This window comes from Puma concolor, chromosome C2 (assembly GCF_028749965.1).
Source record: "Puma concolor isolate L17-30 chromosome C2, mPumCon1.1.hap2, whole genome shotgun sequence".
NCBI classification, from domain to species: Eukaryota; Metazoa; Chordata; class Mammalia; order Carnivora; family Felidae; genus Puma; species Puma concolor.
Genome location: NC_141675.1, coordinates 78504308 through 78525754, shown reverse-complemented (window position 1 = coordinate 78525754; position 21447 = coordinate 78504308). Strand labels below are relative to the sequence as shown.

At 40.5% G+C, this 21447-nt stretch overlaps 1 protein-coding gene across 7 annotated transcripts; it reads left to right on the top strand.

Annotated features, from left to right (window-relative positions):
* The first annotated feature begins 365 nt into the window (after positions 1 to 365).
* On the top strand, positions 366 to 21429 carry TBCCD1 (TBCC domain containing 1). Of its 7 annotated transcripts, none has more exons than XM_086674933.1 (9): positions 366 to 591; positions 4632 to 4789; positions 5294 to 5672; positions 9237 to 9392; positions 13294 to 13660; positions 15524 to 15710; positions 15868 to 16365; positions 17439 to 17589; positions 20003 to 21429. In XM_086674933.1, exons 2-8 carry the CDS (start codon positions 4782 to 4784, stop codon positions 17566 to 17568), a joined length of 1725 nt encoding a protein of 574 aa, XP_086531059.1. In that variant the 5' UTR covers positions 366 to 591; positions 4632 to 4781; the 3' UTR covers positions 17569 to 17589; positions 20003 to 21429. The 7 variants fall into 7 exon arrangements, with proteins under 7 accessions (XP_086531059.1, XP_086531062.1, XP_025769650.1 ...); XM_025913865.2 differs by lacking the exon at positions 366 to 591 and adding an exon at positions 2230 to 2354; XM_086674932.1 differs by lacking the exon at positions 366 to 591 and adding an exon at positions 2384 to 2813.
* The last annotated feature ends 18 nt before the right edge of the window (positions 21430 to 21447 follow it).

The window sequence follows — 21447 nt, the reverse complement described above, 5'->3', positions numbered from 1 at the left end:
GAGCCAATCGCTGCTCGGGACATCACACGCGGCCGGCGCCTGCAGCCAATCAGCGCAGTACACTTCACCTCCGAGGAGGCGCGGGCGGCCAGTTAGGCTTCCGAATTGCAGCCGCAGCTCCGGGCCTATTAGAGGAGAAAACGTCAGAGGATCGCGCCGCCGCAGGAATCCGCTCAGGCCCGGTAGCGGCGAGTCGTAGAAATCGACGTAAAAAGGAGGTCGGGGCGAAACGATGCCAAGCGAGGGCACCCGAGGTATAGGAATTCCCCCCGCCCGCCTCCTCGGACTGTCCACCAATCACGAAGTTCCTCCTGCAGCACTGACCAATTGTGGGAGGGAGGGTTTACCTCGGTTACAAGTCTCGGAATTTCATTCATGTACAGCTTTGAGCTGGATGCGGGAGCAGAGGGACTTTGGAGGAATGGGCGGAGACCATTACTCTACGCCAAACGTAGGGCGGACGAATTGCTTAGGAGAACTTATTTACCCTCTTCGAACAATCCCGGAAGAAAATTGACTGGGTTTCTCGGAGAAGAGGCTATGGAGGCAGACATACTTAGGTTCGGATTCGGCTTCCACCACTTCTTAGCGGTGAGAACATCCCCCCTCCCATACCCCCCCCCCCCCCCAGTCTAGCCTAAGCTTTATTTACAAACCTGAGGCAAAACATTTTTACTGGCAATGTTGTGAAACTTTAAAGGGAGAAAAGCTGTAAACCGTCTAGCACAGCGTCTTGCACAGTAAACACGCAACGAATAACTCTCATCACACTTATGAGAACTCTTTGATTCGCCCCACCTGCTTTTGTTCATCTGATTAATTGCACCACCACCTACTTGTTCACGACAAAATTGTAGGTGTCTACCTTGATTCCTCCCCTTGTGTCCCCTATCCAAATCTTCGCCTTTAAACTGTATCCTGAATCTTTTCCGCTCCTGTACATCTCCACTACCTCTCAGGGCCAAGTCACATCATCTCTCACTTGGCAAGGCCTCCTAAGTGGTTTTCCTGCCTCCACTCGTAATATTTTAGTATCTCGTGTTCACTCCTGACCCCCATCCCCATGATATTTTACAAACATATCAGATCCTGTCGTTACCCTGCTCAAAAGCCCCGAATGGCTTTTCACTGCATTTAAAATAAAACCCCAACTCTTTATGATAGCTTGTAAAACTCTGTATATGTCACAAGAAAGCTGGAAAAAGAATTTTTAAAGCTTAAGATGATCTGTACCTGCACCTAGTATACTTCTTACCATGTTCCAGCAAAACTGGTTTTTTTCTTTTTTAAATACATCAAACTTATTCCTCCCTAAGGCCTTTGTTCTAGCTTTTCTCTCTGCCTGAAGCACTCTTCCCTTAGTTCTTAACATGGGTGACTCCTTTTTCCACTCAAATCTGTTGGAATGTCACTACTTCAGAGAAGACTTCCTTGACCAACCAATCAAAAACAGCCTCTACTGAGTCCCTTACTCTTACACCATCCTGTTTTTTTCCATCCCTATCCCCCACACTCACACAACTGGATGCCAGTTTCAAGACAGCATGAACCTGGACTGTTTTGTTCACACCTGAATAGAACAGCACCTTAGAATGAAGCCTGCCACAGAGTAAAAGTTGCTTCGACTGCGATTTTCATATGATGGCTTATTCTTCAGTCCTCAGCTCAAATTCAGCATTGACCCCCCTACCTCCCCCTCCAAATTCATAGCACTTATTAATATCTGAAATTGTCCAATTTTTTCCTTAATACATATTATCTATTCTTCCTATTAAAATATACACTCCAAAAAAGGATCTTATCTATTTTGTTCACTGCTGTGGTCCTAGTGCCTAGCACTGTGCCAGACACACAGTTGTGCTCAATAATCATTGCTGTTGGAACAAAGGCATAAGAGGTGACAGAATCTGTTCAAGGTAGTGGTGCAGCTTGAATTCTCACCCAGATCTGTTTGAATCCAAAGACCCTGTCTCCTGACTCATAGAGGGAAGAGGAAGATAAGGTTACTGCTTTCAGGAAAACGCCTGCCACATCAAAGAGAAACTAAATTGCATTTTATCGCCTTATTTACTTTTGTATCTCCCACACCTATAGAGGCCATAAACGAACTAAGAAACCAGGAAATGGCTAAAAATCATTACGTGGAGGCTTCGAGGAAGGAGTGATGTCTTCTGTAGGGTGGAATCCAAAAAAGCTTCGTGAAGGCCCTAACGTGGCAGGACAGCTAACAAAGTTAAGGAGCTAATCCTGGGGGGTTGCTTCAGAGGGCCTGGGTTTCTATCCTGGGAGCTCTCTTGCTGTGTGACCTTAGGGGTCTATTACTTAGACCTCTTTTACCTCTAGTTTACTTCTCAGTAAGTCAAGTGTACTTAACTTGAAGGGCTCTTGGGAAGACTGAGATAATAGCACATAAACGTGCTTTACACATTGCCGGCCCCTAGTAAACACTACAAACGTAAACTATCATTGTTATATTACTGATCAAAGCGTGCTGACCTCATCAGCAGCTACTGGCTGACCTTGGTTGGGTGGAGCAATAAAAAACTTGCTACTTCCCTGCGTGGGGAGGCGCGGCACCAGAAAGCGGCCAGGCCTGGCTCCAGGTCCCAGCACCGGGGACTCTCGGCCTCAGCCGAGTTTTTCTCAGTCCGCGGGAGAACCTGGCGGCCGCTCTAGCTGCGTGGGCCTCCGGTTCTCTGTGGTGCGAGGCCTGGCGCCTGCGCAGTGGAGGAGGCGGCGGGCGAGGGGCTGGGCCGGGTGAGCTGGGCGCGGCGGCACGCGGAGGGTGCGGCGGAGCGGCCGTGCCTTCGCAGGTAACTGCGCGCGGGCCGGCGCCAGGGAGGTAGGGTGGGGAGGCTGCCCTGGAGATGGCCCGGTTTCGGGCCCGCCACGGGGCCTGTCGGCTGGGCCATCCCGGTTCCCAGAGTCCGGCCGGGGAGCTGGTGCGGCCCCGAACCCGGACAACATCGGAGGTGTTGGCGAAGCCCCCAGAGGACCTCTGTGGTCTCAGGCCGCTGTCCCCGCCTGAAAAACCCAACCCCAGCCCTCCCCGGGGCTGCTCTTGAGAGCCACAGAGCCCTTGTTTGTTTACGAATTTAGCCGTCTGGAGTCTCGCAGTTAAATGGAGAGTTCGTACCCTGGCGTTTGTTCGCACACGTCAGGAACAGGAGTTCAGTATCTCACAGAGCAGTCGCTTTCCGTTTTGGGGCGAACTGAGATCTTTCTCACGTTAACTCCGATCTCTTTTACTCAGAACAACGCTAAGCCATTCCCTTGTATGAAGCCAGCTGTCGTTTAGCCTCTCACACCTTTTTTTCGTGTTCATGCTCCCACATTCCTTTACCTGGCCCTTTGTGGCCTCACATCTAAGGCCACTCATTCTGGTAATCCTCTCCTGGATCCAGTCCCGTTTTCGGAGATTCTTCCCAAACTGGGTTCCTAAAGTACATTTGTGAATAACACGGTTCTCAAGTCAGACATACTTGAATTCTGATCCAGAACAGTGCCATCTTAAGAGTGTGAGTAAGTCCCTTGACATCTCTAAGCCTCAGTGTTCTCATCTGAGAATGGGGACAATCATATTATCTCCAGGTGGTTGAGAGAACGAAAGGAGGTGAAAATGAAAAATATTTAGCGTGCTACCTCGCAGGTATTAAGCATTCGACTGATGTCAGTTATTTTTGGAGCAGATAATTCCCCAAAGACACATGCCTTTTTTGGAATGAAAGGCAAAATACAATTATAGCAATAAAACATTTTCCACCAGTCGTATAAGGAAGGTTTTTTTAAAGTGATATTTTTAATGCTGAGGATTGCTCAATGGTCAAGTGGTACCCCTTGGTCAAGTGATGATACAGTTTGATACAGTCATCTTGGAAAGCAATGGGAATATGTATCAGGAGCTTTAGAAATGTCATTTACTTCATTTCACAAATGCACATCTGGAAAATTTCCCAGAAATAATCATAGTGCAGAAAATACACAGAAAGATAGTAATATAGCATTAATTATAACATTTAAACTCTTCATTATTTTAATTGACGTATAGTTGATACACATTGTATTAGTTTCAGTTGTACAACGTAGTGATTTGACAACTATGTACATTACAAAAATACCACAAGTGTGGGTGTCATCTGTCACCAAAGTTAGTACAGTATTATTGACTAGATTCCCCATGCTGTACTTTTTATCCTCGTGACTTACTTATTTTATAACTGGAATTTTGTACCTCTTAATCCCTTTCACCCTTCACCTACATTTAAGCTTTTTTTTTATAGTGGAAAATTTTAACATACACAAAAGTAGAATAGGTAAATAAACCCCCATGTGCTCATCACCCCGCTTCAACAATGATCAGTAGTTTGCGTGCCTTGTTTTTGTGAAAACTTTTAAACCTACGTAATGTCTGAAAATAGGAGAACAGGTGAATACATGTGGGTACATTTATTTAGAGTGCTATGAACTTTTAAAATAACAGAATTGTATATATGGTATTACCGCACATTTGAAAATTCAAAAACTAACCTCCCGTCTGTGTAGAAAGAGACAGAAAGGAAACACAAGAGTATGTTAACTAGTTTCCCTTTGATGGTGGGACAGTGGATGATTTCTTCCCCTTCTGTTTTTAGCTAGAACTATCCCATAAAAATTGTATATTGTTGTTAAAACCAAGAACCAACAAGCAAAATCTAAAAGCACTGCACCTGAACTAAGCACAAAGAATATGCCAGAACGGGTTCACTGTTACAGAGAATAAAGATGATCTATTTTTGCAGCCTATGCTCGTGTGAGTATTCATCTGCCTCATGTTAGTGCTTCATATTGAACTATATGTCAGTTAACATCCAAAATTTTAACCTACCATCCTCTATGTGTAAGTGATTTGACTTGGAAGTTTTATCCCCCTTATTTTGACTACCATTCCCCCTCAGGGCAGGCAAAGATGTCCTGTGAAGAGATGACGCATCTCTTCCTTTCCTGAGCAGGAACTCATACTTCATGCATTTACACTCTTCCTAAAACAACCACTTCAAACAATTCGAGGAAGATAATTCTGTTTCATCACAAAATTTTTCTTGTTCAAATGGGTTGGAGTGAGATCTGACCAAGAATTCTGCTCTTGGTTGATGAACTAGATCTGCTTTTTAAACTGACCTAGTACATCTTAAAATAGTTAAGGGAGGGGTCACCTTAAAGAAGCCGTGTTAAGTGAAACAAAACAAAAAATCAAAAGAAAATGCATAAATGAGTTTTGTTCAAATCGGTTTGTGAAAAAACTTTTGTTTCGTAGGTATGCCAAGAAGTCTTTTCACACAGATGTCCTTAGTGATAATATGGATCAGTCCGGAGTTCTCCTCTGGGTGAAAGCAGAACCCTTTATAGTGGGTGCCTTGCAAGTCCCCCCTCCATCCAAGTTCAGTCTTCACTATCTCAGGAAGATATCCACCTATGTGCGAACCCGGGCCACAGAGGGGGCTTACCCACGCCTGTACTGGTCTACGTGGAGGCACATTGCATGTGGGAAGCTGCAGTTGGCCAAGGATCTGGCGTGGCTTTACTTTGAAATATTTGATAGTCTTGCAGTGAAGACACCAGAAGAGCGCCTGGAATGGTCCGAGCTTCTGTCCAACTGCATGTCTGAGGATGAAGTCGAAAAGCAAAGAAATCAGGTATAGATGTATATGTATGTGTATGTGTGTTTCATTGTTTTGAGAAAGAAACTATTTGTAAGTTTTGTACTAGCTGTGCAGTGTGTGGTTTTAGGTGAATGATCATTGTGATCCCAAAGTGCCTTTTTTTTTTTTTTTTTAAACAGTTCCAGTTGGGTGGTATTTAGTGAATTAGCTCTTATTTAGCAATCCCTATTCACCTACTTCCAAAACATTACAAGACCACAGCAAATGAAAGAAGCAAATACTTTCATTGACTTTAAAAATATTTTAAGGTGAGGGGCACCTGAGTGTCTCAGTCAGTTAAGCATCCGCCTCTTGATTCCCGCTCAGGTCATGATCTCATGGTTTGTGAGATCGGACCCTGCACTGGGCTCACGCTGACAGTGTGGAGCCTGCTTGGGATTCTCTCTCCCTCCCTCTCTCTCGGCCCCTCCCTGACTTGAACACGCGCATGCCCTATCTCTCTCAAAGAAAGTTAAAAATATTTTAAGGTGAGTCAGTGCTTATGAACCATTGATACATTACAGTCAGGGCACCCGACTGTTTTTAAGTAAGCATCTGCTATGTGCTGGGATTCAGAGATGATTGGAATAGCATCTCTGCCCTCATGGAGCTCATAGTGTAGTAGGGGAGGTTGGTGTGTGAAAAAGTGCTATTTGATAGTGTAGAATGTACACTAGTAAAAGTGTAACATAAAGGGCAGAAATAGAATAGGGAAGAGAGTGATTAGTTCCGGTGATCAGGAAAGACTTCGCAGAGAAAGTATATTAATCAGAGTAGGCTCGTTACAGTAATAAGCAATCCTGGCATTTCTGTGGCTTGGCACAGTTAACAGTTTATTTCTCCTTCAAGCAGCAGTATACCACAGAGCATCTGGTTGGACAGATCTCTAGGCTGCTGTTGTCCAAGCAATAACTCAGGGATCTAGTCATCTGTCTTTTGGAACCACAATTGTATTAGCTTTGCTGCAGTTAAAAACAAACAAAAATGAAATTCCAGTGGCTTATGGTAACAAAGGTTTGTTTCTTGCTCATTCTATGTGCAGCTTGCACTTTAGCTAGGCCTCTCTTCCAGGTGACGGCTTGGCTCTATGTGTCTCCTCATTTGGGGACCCAGGCTGAAGAAACATGTTCTGTGTTGGTCATGCCTATTCTTAGGACAGAAGGGAAGAGCAGCAGAGCAGGAGAAAGCTCACAGTGCCTCTTAAAACTTTGGCTCTGATGTGACATAGACTGCAATGACTTTCATTCCATTGGCTAAAGCTTTGTCTTATGTCCATGTCTAAAATCAGGAAGTTGGGGAGATAAACTACCTCACAGGAGGTAAAGAACTCCGATGGCCATGTATCGGACCCAAAAGCCTCCCGGAGGATGTGGAAATGAATAATTGCAGGCATGATACAATTTTTCCTAGCCATGTCCACTAGGGTCTCGGAGTCTTTTACTGCCATTTCTTTTGGGAGAGTCAATAGTGTATGTCAATCCACCCACATTCCATTGACTATAACTCGGTTATACCATGTCTAACTTCAAGAGAGGCTGGGAAATACTATGTAGTCGTGTGCCCAGGAAGAAAAGCAAAGGTATATTTAGTTAGTACTAGTCACTCTCTGCCACATGTGGTAATATCTAAACAGGGTTTTGGAAACTGAAAGTGTTGCAAGCAACCAAGAGATTAAGAACAGTATAGTTATTCGTTAATTAAACATTTATTGAGTGTCTACTATGTGTGAGGTACAGTAGTGGATGCTGGATACAGAGATGAATGAAACCTTCAAGAAGCTGCACATGTTTTGAGTGCTTGTTATGTGCTATGTGCTATGGTAATTACTAGGAATAGAAAAACGAAAAAGACAAGGATCTTATAGTCTCTTGAATAGGAAGGTATATGAAGGAATAATGATAACATATAATTAGTCAATGGAAGTATGTAGAAAATCAAGGAATTTTGCTGAGCATAAAAACGCCAGTCCCAAAAGGTTACATATTATATTTATATAACATTCTTGAAATGACAAAAATAGAGAACAGATAAGTGATTTGTCAGGGATTAAGGAAGGGGTGGGTGTGGGAGGGGGAAGTAGGGAGTGAGTGTGGCTATAAAAGGGCAACATGCAAGATCCTTGTGTTGATGGAAATGTTCTGTAACTTGGCTGCACCATCGTCAGTCCCCTGGTAGTGCTACTGTATTACAGCTTTGCAACATGGGGAACTGAATACAGTGTACACGGGGTCTCTCTATCCTTACTACTGCATGTAATCTCAAATCTACAGTTATCTCAAAAAAGTAAAGTAAGAAAGTAAACGTTTAATAGGTAGATTCATGGGGTTCCATTGACAGTTGACTGAGTAGGTCTAGGTGATCCTGAGATTCTGTATTTTTAAGTTCTTAGGTAGAGTGATTTTCAGCTATACTATAGCTATAGTACCAGATGTGTTACTTTTGTGTGCCTCCTGTATGTGCATGGGAATGGATATCTGAGGATAATCATGAACTTCAAGTCCTGAGCTTCAAACCAGACCCTTTTTCAAATACGAAATGATTTATAAACCTCTATCAGACCAGTGATATTTTTTTAAGTCACACTCTTTGAAGAACTTGATGAAAACCTGAGTCCTACCCCCCTATAAAATGTACATACACCAAAAAATTACATACAATTTCAAGTGTTGCATTGATACCCTAAACTTTGTTGATAAGTCTGTGAGTCTTAGGTTAGATCAACCTTCAAATTTTGGTGAAATTTCCTTCTTCTTTCTTCCATTAATTTATTTATTCAAATGACTAAAGTGTTTCCTTTTTTTTAATTGTAATTTTAAACTTTTGAAATAATATACTTTTTAAAAGTATGTACTTCATCTTATCCACTTCATCAATTTTGGGAGAGAATGTCTACAGCCAAAGATGCTACATAGCTTTCCAAGAAGGTAGGTGACTTCAGTTTAATTGATTTTAGGAACTCCTGGGTATCAGAGACCTACATATCAAATGCTAGCAAGTTTCTACATTTTTGTTCTTAAGATCAGCAAACTGTTGTGAATTTATTTTACTATGTCTACTTAGTTGTAGAATAGGGACTGATGTGATTTTCTTTTTTTAAGTTTATTCATTTATTTTGAGGGGGGTTGTGGGGGGGGGAGAAAGGAGGGGGGTGGGGAGAGAGAGAATCTGTCAGTGCAGAGCCCCATGTGGGGCTCAATCTCACGAACCATGAGATCATGACCTGAGCCAAAATCAAGAGTCAGACACTTAGGGGCACCTGGGTGGCCCAGTCAGTTAAGCGTCTGACTTCGACTCAGGTCATGATCTCCTGGTTTATGGGTTCGAGTCCCACATTAGGCTCTGTGCTGACAGTTCAGAGCCTGGAGCCTGCTTCAGATTCTGTGTCTCCCTCTCTCTCTGCCCCTCCCTCTGCTCATGTGCACATGTGTGCTCTCTCTCTCAAAAATGAATAAACATTAAAAAAAAAAGAGAGACACTTAACCAAATGAGCCATCCAGGTGTCCCTGGACTGGTGTGGTTTAAAGACATGTGTTCATCATCTCTTTTCTTCTTGGACAGCTTTCAGTGGACACCCTACAGTTTCTGCTCTTCTTATATATACAGCAGCTAAACAAGGTTTCCTTGAGGACATCTTTGATTGGAGAAGAGTGGCCTAGTCCCAGAAATAGATCTCAGTCTCCTGACTTGGCTGAAAAATCCAGTTGCCATAATAAGGTACTGTTTAAATTTTGGTCTCCTCTGAAAGGGAATTTGTGAGGAAGATGATTTGTCTTCATTAAAAATTGTGTTAGGATTACTTATATAAGCCAGTCATTTGCTGGCATGCTTGTTTTGTTTTGCTTTTTTCATTTCTTTTCCTTATTATAAAACAAAATAAATATTTTCAGTCTTAGTCGAAATAGGTGATTTCTGCTCCTTTGGTGACCCAAAAATTGCATGATTTTTGGGCAAACTATTCACTGTACTCTCATTAGAATTCTCAGTTTTGCAAATGTCAATGAATTTGAATCTACTTATTTGACTGAGGTAGGATAAATGAAAAGATGTAGTGTTTGCAAAGTCTGTTGAGATCTACTGACAAAACTTCTGTAAAAATATCTTCTCATATGTTTAAATGATGTGCTTCAGTATGCTTAAGCCTAGCATGCTTATGTAATATTATATGATGTGATGACCTAGAAGTTAAATTTAACTGCCTCATGTTGTGAGTTTTAGAAATTGTGTTATTTCTTCTGTCTTAGTAAGGAAAACTGAAATGGTTTTACCCGTTTATGTAAAAGTATTCTGAAGAACTTTAAGGAAAACGTAGACCTCAGTATTACTGCCATGCGCAGGTTCCTTAAAAATGTTCTGAGGCGCACACACACACACACACACACAAATTGTTCTGAGGCAAACAACAACAAAAAGCTCTCTGATATTTGGTACTTTTATAATCTTTTTCAAGTAAATCTGGCCGCCCTTATATTCCATGATGCTATTCCCTCCTTGTTATGCTTTTAATTCTTCCTTCTCACTCTTCTTCATGAGCTTCCCCCCCTGGCCCCGACAGGCTGCTTTTCCCCCCGGATTCTGCCTGGGGCCATTTTGTCTTCTCACTAGACATATTCTTTTTTTTTTTTTCCCCCTCACACTAGACATATTCTTTAAACATAATTCTTCTCTTCCCATGACTTTATATATCTCAATGACTCCTGAGTTTGTCTGCATTTTAGATTCCCCTCTTCACGCAGATGCCCTATCTGTACCTTAATTTCAGAATGCCCAAGTCCAGATGTATTAGAAAGGCCAATAATTGTCTGCTCTTTCCACATGTATTTCCTGTTGAGTGGGTACCGTATAGAGACAGTGTTTTGAACCATCTGTAGTCTGTATTCAAATTGGCTCTGCCACTTGGTATCACATGATTTTGGGCAAGTTAGTTAACTTTTCTAGGCCTTGGCTTCTCTTCGATAAGTGGGGATGATATTGCACATTTCTGGATGGCTGTGAGAATTCACTAATATAATAGCATGAGACTTGTTTCATAGTAAGCACCAGTAAATGGTGACTTAGTTTGTGCTATAGCATGACCTTTCCCAACTGATTAGACCAGAGATGGACCCTTGACTAGAGTAACCCATTCATAGGTATGTATGTGAAATTGGTCTGATTGGAAATGATGACCTGGCCACATCAGTAGCCCCAGGAACTGAAGAAGTTACCAGTCTGTGAGGGGTGCTTGAGCTGGTGGCTCAAGTGATATTGGTACCAGAATAGCCACCTGGAGTTATGAGGGATTAGAAACTGAGGTAATCAGAGAAAAAGAGTAGAATGGAACAGACATGTAGAGACATCAGCCTCTGAGAAAGAACCAGGTTTAAGGTAGCCTTCCAGTTCCAGTTCTTATGAGGCCTACCTACACTTCAGTTTGGGAGATGACCACGTGTGCCTACAGTAAAATCTCCCTTTACTTAAATTAACGTATATTCTCTATGCCAGTTCAAGTTACCACCAGCTTCCGATGCTCACTCTCTCAGCACCTGTACCTAGTTATTTGTCAAGTCTTACCGATTCTGCCTCCAAAATAACTCTAATTGAAAAGTCTATCCCTTTTCAGAAGACCTGGCTAGCTCAGTCAGTAGAGCATACAACTCTTGATGTTAGGATTGTGAGTTCGAGCCCCACGTTGGGTATAGAGATTACTTAAGAAATAAAATCTTTAAATAGATACATATATACATAAATAATAAAACTCTGTCTCTTCCTCTTATATAGACCATAATGACATTTTGGAGGTGGAGGGACCTTGACTTCCATAATTAGATCCTACCTGGTCACTCTGCTTTTAATCTGCACCCCACCCACTACACTGGACTTTCTAAATGCAGAAGGATTATATCTGTCTCCTGCCAAAGCTGCCATCAATGAATTATCATTGTCACTGCCGTTTTCATCTTGTGCTCCATGGGGCCACCTCAGGGCCTATGATGGGTGAGGAGGATGCAATGAGAGATGAAGAGTGACAGCTCTGCTTTGACATGTTTTTTTTTTTTTTAATTTTTTAAGTATTTATTTACTTATTTTGAGAGAAAGAGAGCACACGCATGGGCACGAGTGGGGGAGGGGCAGAGAGAGAGGGAGAGAGAGAATCCCAAGCAGGCTCCGTGTTGTCAGCACAGAGCTTGATGCAGGGCCTGAACTCACAAACCATGAGGTCGTGACCTGAGCCAAAACCAAGAGTCAGATGCCTAACCAGTTGAGCCATCCAAGTGCCCCTAACATGTTCTTTGGTATCCAAATGAGAATTTATTAAAAAGAAAAAAGGGTACAGCTATTTAGAAAATAGCCCTAAAGTCCCTGGCACACAAAATAAAGCCCAGATGTTTTATTAGGGTTTCCTACAGGCCTTTCCTGATTGGTCCCTGCCTACTATTTTAACTTTACCTGACACTTCCCAGCATGCTTCCTAAATCCCACCCAGAACTTCCAGTTTTCTGAACACAGCAGGTAATTTTATTCCTATGGGTCTTTGCATATGGTGTTCCCTAGACCTAAGCCTTTTTTAAAAATGTTTGCGTTAATTAAGAATCTGTTCAAACAGCACTCCACAATGATGGTTTTTCCCCAAGGGGAGTTCCTTGTTCCTCTCATGCTCCTAGCATGTCTTCACAGATCTCTGCCCTGGGTCTTATCTCACTGTGTAATAGTTGCTCGCTTATATTGTTTTTCCACTACATAGACTCTGAGTTCCTTGAGGACAAGACTATGTCGTAGCCAATTTGCATAATTCATCAGTTAACACTGCTCATACCACATAAGAGATATTCACAAAATATCTGTCAAATGAATGAGCCAAGTCACTGAGACATCTGCCAACTCCAAGCTTATTCCAAAAGTTATAACTTGTCTTAAATCTAGCTACTGTAAGATCAGTTGCATTGTTTCATCCAGTGGAATTTGAAGTTCCTCCTGTAATATGAGAAGGTAAGTAGAGAAACCCAACATGGGACCCCTGGGTGGCTCGGTTGGTTGAGCATCCAACTTTTGGTTTCAGCTCAGGTCATTATCTCAGGTCCTGGGATTGAGTCCTGAATCAGATTAAGATTCTTAAGGTAAAGATTCTGCCTAAGATTTTTCCCTCTTTCCCTCTGCCGCTTCCCCTGCTGTCTCTCTCAAATAGACAAAATGACAAATAAAAATAAATTAAAAAAAGGAAACCCAGTGCTTCATCGAATGTTAGATCTGAAACCTAGAGTATTTACCAGCTCTGTGACCCTGGGTAAGATTCTTAACCTTTCTCTATCTCCATTTCCTTATTTGTAAAGTGAGCATGGTAATGGCATCTTTTGCAAGATTGTTGCTAGGATTAAATATGTTAAGGTTTGTATAACACTTACTGGTTGGCACACACTAAGGATTAGCTGTTAGTATTACTTTTGAATTAGCCAAAGAAGGCAGAGAATCTGTTTATACCTATCACATATATTTAAAAAATCTTTATGAGGTGTACATTGCTACCTTAAATGCTTTTTAGGAGATGAGGCAAAATATAAATAAAAAACAATTAAAATACAACACTTTCAGGTCTTGTAGAATCTCTTTGTTAAGTGTGCTTTATTTTGATATTTTTTAGAACTGGAATGATTACAGTCACCAAGCATTTGTCTATGATCATCTGTCAGACCTCCTTGAGCTGCTTTTAGATCCAGAACAACTCACTGCATCATTTCATTCGACCCATAGTAGTCTCGTCTCTCGAGAAGCTGTTGTGGCCCTCAGCTTTCTGATTGAAGGTACAGTGAGTGGAGCCAGGAAGATATATCCACTTCATGAACTTGCACTGTGGCAACCACTACATGCAGAAAGTGGCTTCTCAAGGCTCTCTAAGACCTTTTCTTTCTACAAGCTGGAAGCCTGGCTGAGAACCTGTTTGACTGGGAATCCATTTGGTACATCTGCCTGCCTCAAGTCTGGAAAGAAATTGGCTTGGGCTCACCAAGGTATTTTTCAGTATTTTCATCTATATTAAAAATTGGATGACAAGTGAAGGAAGTGTGTGTTTTCTGGTGTATTAATAGTCCTACATCTTTTGTAGAAGACCTGAAAAATATTGCTACTGTAAGAGAGAAGAAAAGGGAACATTTCTCTTTTGTCTATGACTTTTTCCTGTCAAGGCAGCAAGAGTCAGAGAGTTGATTTGTGATTCTGAATCGTTGTGGTTACAGTTAACAGCAATTCCAACTTGGGTCAGTCCTCTCTTTCTCTGCTCTTCTTTATTCAGACTCTTTCTCCCTTGCCCTCTCACATGCTCCTTTGCTTAAGGCTTTCCTGTTTTCCATGCACCACAGCAGCATTTGGCCTTTCCACGGTTACAGCGTCAGACAGTTGGTGTAGAGATGGGGTCCTATCTAGGCACACAGACACAAACAGATTAGATTTTTCTAAATTGGAAAACTCAAGTTACAGTAAAGAAAATCCTGGCCTTGGTCACATCAAATGCCTATTCCTGACAGTCCAGGATAGGTTCGGGTGCCGTATGACTTCGGGCCCAGGTGGAAGTTTTAAGAGAAGGGGGCTCGGGTGGAAGTTTAAAAAGAAGTAGGTGCCTATACTGAGGCAAATTTCAGGCAAAATTAATGAAAAAAACCCCCAAAACTAGAATATACTCCCACAATCTCTGAATTTCAGAGATAAAGGAAAAAATAGGCTCCATGTAATTAAAAAAATGAGTTTTGTATCAAATTTTTATAATGCCAAAAAACAAAACGATTGAGCAACATATACAGAATCTTGAGTGAAAAGATTGTGACCCAAGAATTCCGTGTCTAACCAAGCTATTGCTCTAGAGGAGGTCAAAGACTTCCAGATGTCTAAGGGTGCCATAAATATATAGGACATACTACATAAATGTTTGATGTTGATAAAAGAATATAGGCTCAAGCAGTTGTTTAGATGTTAACAGTAGTCACTAGTAGGAAAAAGAGGATATCTAATCTCTTAGGATTATACCGAAATGTTAATGGTGGTGGATAACAGGATCACAAATAATTTTTATCTTCTTTTGCCACTATTTAAAATTTTTCTACAATAACCATGTGTTACTTATTTAATAAAAGGAAGCAGTAAGTTGTTTTTTTGTTTTGTTTTTAAAAAAGAAGAATCACATACTTCTGTGACCTCTTCCTATTTGGCCAGTATTCATTTATCTACAAGGGTATCCTGATGGCTTGCAGGGAAGCACAGTCTGAGAAGCCAGTCACACGATGGCGAGACTGTGTTAGGAGGGTAACCCCTGCACAGATGTTTTAAGTGTCCGTGTGTGTGAGGCACTGTGTGTGAAAGGAAAATATGCTCTCAGTCACTAATGATCTAGGGATTAAAGACCTGAATCCAAATAGAATTCATGGAATACTGTGGTAAGTAGCTGAGGAGGGGATTGAAATTAGTATTATGGCAATTTAAAGAGATTATTTCAGGACTGGGATGATAAATTGAGTCAACTTGGAGAAGATATTTGAGTTATTTGAGTCGGGCCAGTTCTGTCACTTTCTGGCCATGTGAACTTAGGTGTATTACTTGAATGGTTACACATGAAACAAACCTTAGATCTGTAGGCAATCTTGAATGGATTATATGTTTCAAAAAATTTTATGACAAAAAATTATGAAATATCTCAAACATACTGAGAAACACAGAGAACAGTATAGCAAACACCTCCCTACCCAAAGCCCAGATCTAACATTTTCCCAAACCTTGTATGTATCTAATTTTAGACCCGTATACACACGTAGACATATGTAACCTCATATGGTTGTTTTCTTTGATTTGAAACTATCTCACTTATTTATATTTTTCTTACATAGTTGAAGGGACGACCAAAAGAGCTAAGATTGCTTGTAATACTCATGTGGCCCCTAGGATGCACCGCATGGTGGTGATGAGCCAGGTTTACAAGCAGACCTTGGCCAAGAGCTCAGATACTCTGGTGGGGGCACACGTAAAGATTCATCGTTGCAACGAATCTTTTATATATCTGCTGTCTCCCTTACGGTAAGCACAGTCTCCACAGTGTTCTGATATTCTGACGTTTTCTTTGGACTAGGACTGATCGTCTTAGTCCTCTGATTTTGCTATCAGAGAATAGTGTTGTAGCACAATATTCACTTACTCTCACTGGGGAGTTCACCTGATTTTTTTCACATTACAGATCTGTGACCATTGAGAAGTGCAGGAATAGCACATTTGTCTTGGGCCCCGTACAGACTGCTCTTCACCTCCACAGCTGTGACAACATTAAAGTCATTGCTGCCTGCCACCGTTTGTCCATCTCTTCCACGGCAGGCTGCGTCTTTCACATTCTGACGCCTACACGCCCACTTATTCTCTCTGGAAACCAGAGAGTAACTTTGGCCCCTTTTCACACCCATTATCCAATGCTGGAGGATCACATGGCCAGGACCGGCCTTGCTACAGTGCCTAACTATTGGGATAATCCAATGATTGTGTGCAGAGAGAGCAGTGACACAAGTGTCTTCCGACTCTTACCACCTTGTGAATTCTATATATTTATTATCCCCTTTGAAATGGAAGGGGATACGACAGAGATACCTGGGGGGCTTCCGTATGCATATCAGAAAGCACTGCGTCAAAGAGAGCAGAAGATACAAATCTGGCAGAAAACTGTGAAGGAGGCTCGTTTGACAAAGTAAGTGTTTTCTAGAGGAAGAATTTGCCTTATATAAAATTCCACGGGAAAATTAATCTGTACATGTTTACAGCCATGGTAAAGTAATCAGAAAGATAGAGTGTGTCTTTTAAGGTCCCTATTCCAGGCTGTTTGGTTGGGAGATGGGAGCACTTAGAGGCCCAAGAATTAGACTCGCTTCTTTTCAGAAGCTTAAGTTTGTTGACAGATAAAGGACTCTATAAATGAAAGGTCATGTATAGACTATGCCACATAATCCAATACTTGAATGAATCGGCTTAGTTTTTAATTTACTTCTCTACACTCTATCGGTGGTTCTCAACCTTGGCTGTGTGTTAAGGTCATCCAAGGGGCTTGCTAGAAATCAGATTTCCTGGCATCCACCACAGACCGACTCTCTAGGGGTGGATTCCTAATGCTGCTCCAAGGACTGATGCTAGTTTTGGTCAAAGTTTTCCCTAATGTGCCGTAAAATGTGAAAAATAAGTATAGTGTTTTAAAACAAAGCTAAATTTCATCCATTTAAAATATTGTCTTTTATTCTGGAATTATAATCATCCTAAACTTGGGGTGCTAAAAGATCTTATTTTTAAATTACATGCTGTGATAGTAGATGATTATGGTTTATTATGTTCACCACAAAATTTTATTTCAAGGTACTAGTCTTTGAACTCTGGAAGCCAGGGACACACTGTATGGTTAACAGAGTTTCAAAAAACATGGCATGGGTAGTCAGGGAAGATGTGTGGAAGAAGTAAGAATTTGTGTTGGATCTGGAAGAATGAGCACCATTTGGATAGAAGCTGAGGAGTGTGCAGAATACTTTTATATATACTGTATTGTATCTGACCAATGTGTATATATATATATATATATATATATATATATTTTTTTTTTTTTTTTTTTTTGGTGGTGGTGGTAGTGCTCCAATGTACAGAACTCAATAGAGCAGTTATTTGGATAACTAGACACAATTTAATGTCTATCCCATTAAAGCGTTTTACAATCACCTGGAGGAAAATGAACGTGAACCAGCGTTCTTACATTATTTTTGCTCGTGACGGCACTTTTAGGGATCAGAGGAAGCAGTTCCAGGTACTCGTGGAGAACAAGTTTTATGAGTGGCTGATTAATACAGGACATCGCCAACAGCTGGACAGTCTGGTGCCCCCTGCCGCAGGCTCCAAACAAGCAGCAGGATAAGACTCCTACGTGGAAACACTGGTGGGCATTAGAACAAATTATCTTGGGAAAATCTTAGAAGCATGCCAAGAAAACTGTACAGAATATTAGGTTACTGGCCACTGCCACTTTTCCCCCATCACTCCCACCAGCATATACAGACCTGACATACCCATATTTACTGCATTTTACAGTGAGAAGACCAACCAAAATATTCCAAGTGGAGCCTATGGAATACCGGGCAAATATAATGGACAAGTTTTACTCTTTTTGCTTCTTGCCCAATACAGGTTGTACTTCCAAAGATACTACTTTCCCCATTCATAGCTTTTGTTTTCTTTCACCTTTCTAACACATCTTTCATCTTTCCCATCACCCTACACACAGATCAGTTAAGTCAGCGAATTTTTGTTAGTGGCACCTATGAACATTAATAAATTACCAGAATTAATCCAAATGAAGAAGATTTGAATACTGAAGGAGTGTGGATACAGACAAACTTACCAGAACTTAATGTAATCCAAATATAAAATACTCTTTTTAAAATAGAGATTAGTTTGCTTTTCTCTATTCTGAAGTATTTTTAAAGACTAATAACAGAAAAACAGACGGAAGATGTCAATAAATAGTGCACAGAAAAATACAAACACAAAGATACTCACTTTTACTTATAAGTAATTTAAGAGACGTTTTTTCCTCTGTTGGATTGACAAGGATCCAAAGGTGGTATACAACACTAGAAAGACATTTCATTTACCGCTGGAAAACGTGGACATTTGTGCAAACTTTTGGGGGGATAGTTTGACAAAATAAAAATTCTAAATGCGCACAATCTCTGACTTGGCAAGTTCACTTCTTAGAATTTGCCAGTTTAACAATTTCACTGATTAGAATTTATCTTACAGATACATTCATTTATGTAAAGATCTTTTTTAAAAATAAGTTCATTACAGCATTGTTTGAAATAGCTGCAGACTGGAAAACAACCCAGATGCTTTCCAGTAGAGGGCCGGTGCCTAATGAATTGGTTCATCCATGTTCTAGAATGCATCTTTAAAAAGAATGAGGTATAGGGCACCTGGGTGGCTCAGTCAGTTAAGTGTCCGACTCTTGATCTCAGCTCAGGTCTTGATCTCAGGGTCATGAGTTCAAGTCCCACCTTGAGCTCCAAGCTGGGCATGGCACTTACTTAAGGAAAAAAAGAAAAAGAATAAGGTATATCTGTGGGTGCTGATACTGAATCATCTCTAAACTGGGGGGTTGGAGCGGTGAAGGCAGAAGAGGAGGAGTAAAATATTGCCTTGTGTGTTTTCAAAAAAGAAAGGGATTATCACGCATGGTTATGTGCTAATTACATGCCTTAAAAACTTCTGAAAGGGTTTAAAGAAATTACTGAAAGTGTTGTCTTTGAGGAACAAGGCTAGACGTCTAGGGTGAAAGAAAACATTCTTAATTTTTTTTTCATATAGAATTCACATACCGTGAAATTCACCTTTTTAAAGTAAAGGATTCAGTGGCTTTTATTAATACAGGCAACAAGTTTGTGCAACTTTCATCCAGAACATTTTCATCACCGTGAATATAGACCCCGTACACGTTAACAGGCACTCCTTATTCCTCCACCTCCAGTATCTTCTCTCTTCTCCAGCCCCTGGCAACCAGTAAGCTACTTTTTGTCTCTTGATTTGTCAACTCTGGACATATCCTGTAAATGGAATCCTACAACGTGTGACCTCTGTGCCTGGCATCTCTCACTTAACATCGTGATCTTAGGGTCATCTGTGTTGTAGGATGTGTCAGTAGGTCATTCCTTTTTGTGGCTGGATAATATTCCAGTGTCTAGATAAACACAGTGAGGTCTATCTGTTCATCATTCGATCTGAGATTTGAGGCATTTGCCTTCTCAATTGTTTTCAAGTTTATTGTGAATGGTGCTATGTTCCTTTTGTGCACAAGTGTTTTTGTGCATGTGTGTTTTCGGTTCTCTGGTACATACCTAGGAGTAGAATTGCAAGGTCATAGGTTAACCTTTTTAGGAACTGCTGAACTGTTTTCCAAAACTGCAAAAACTTACTCTTTATTGTCTATATGTTGTTTGCATTTTGAAGTATTACTTTTTATAAAAAAAGAATTTTATAGTATTTAATAAATGCTGAGATTAAGAATTGGAAATCTGATAAAATTCCCATTTCCTTTGGAAAGAAGAAGGTAAATCTTAGTTTAGACTAATCCCTATAGACAGCCACTTTTTTCATGTTTGTATATGATTGTCTTTTCTATTAGGAACTAATATGACCCTCAGAAGAATATAATTAACCTTAAACCTTATGTATCTTATCACTCTAAACTGTCATCTGACCTTGATTTATATGATTTTATAAATGCAAGTTTTTTCTTATGTGCACAAAGGCAACAGAAAATTAAGTTATTAATATTTTTCTTTTGTTATCTTCAGGGCTCTGGAAACAGGAGGATGAATGGACGATGGTACATGTCTTGAAACTAAACTGGGAAGATGCTCTTGCTGCTTAAGAGATATTGGGGCTTTTTCCTTCCCATTTAAGACCATTCCTTGATTTCCATTCCACACTCATATGTTATTGCTTATGTTGAATTTTAGATGAACTTCCATCATATAAACATTGTTTATAGAACATCAGGAAGCTCATCTTTGTGTTGCCAAAATGAAGGAGTTGATGAAGGCAGTTTCATCGTATTTACGTTAATATTAAAGTGATGGAGTGTAGATTTGCAAGTAAACTTCACATTTTAATTTGTATGACGAAAGGGTCTCATCCTTTCTAGAGTTAAATAAGAGTTTTATAGTTCTGTGTAACTATTTGAAAGGAAATTGCTACTCCTTTTAAAAAATAATTGGAATGAAAGTATAGTTTGTTGGTGTATAAGTATAGCAGAGATAGTTTTATACAAAGATATTTTAGTCCTTAAAAGTATGAAACAATGAAATTGTGTAAAACCCCTATTTTTCATTTTGTGCTTCCAAGTTTCAATAAGCAAACTCTAAAAAGTAATTTTCTCCTTTTGAGAAAAAGATAGAGCTTTACTTTCAATTTCAGAAAAGGTTTTATGGGGGAGGAAAGAGTTTTTCCTCCATCCTTCTAGGTTCTTTTGGCTAGTTGACTAATTAAATTGACATCAGACGTATTAACAGGAGGAAAACAATTCTAATTACATATCTATGGGAGCCTCCTAAGGACAGGAGCCCCAGGAATAAGTCAGGCGGTTATGGCTACTATGCCACCCTGAGCTAAGGACTGGGTGGGATGTGGGCCTGAGGGGGGGGGGGGGGGGACTTCTCAGGATAAAAAGAGCAGATGTGTGGCGGTTAGATGTTTGTCTTGTCCTACAGATGAGTCATTTAGATTAAAAGTTCTCTCTGGTAGTAGCTCCCATTCTGGGCCAGGCCCCCTGTCTCAATTATTTTAGATAGTTAAGGGAGAGGAAAAGTTTTTCTTGAACCTGCAGGGTCTTGTTTGCCTTCAGCTCCAAATAATCTACATGCTAAAGTAGCACATTTTGGGGTCATGCATTCTGCTCCCTTGCAATTCCCAATGTCATTCTTTGATATGATATCAAAATAAAGTTTACATTTGATTGGGAAAGCTATATTCTTTAAGATAAAGGAAAATAATTATTAAATTATTAAATAATTATTAAATTATTACGTGAATCTGCTGATAAACATTGTTTCGTATGCTCACTGGTCATTAAACTAGTAATTGTATTAAAAAAGGGCTTGATCTTTTCTTTCTAAAGTGGAAATTAACCCTCAGAATGTGTGTTAATTCTAATTGAGGTTCATAGTTTTTATTTTAAGATGGAATTCAAGAGAGAATTCAATAAAGAGACACTGGAGTTTTGGACGCGTGTTTTGGAAAT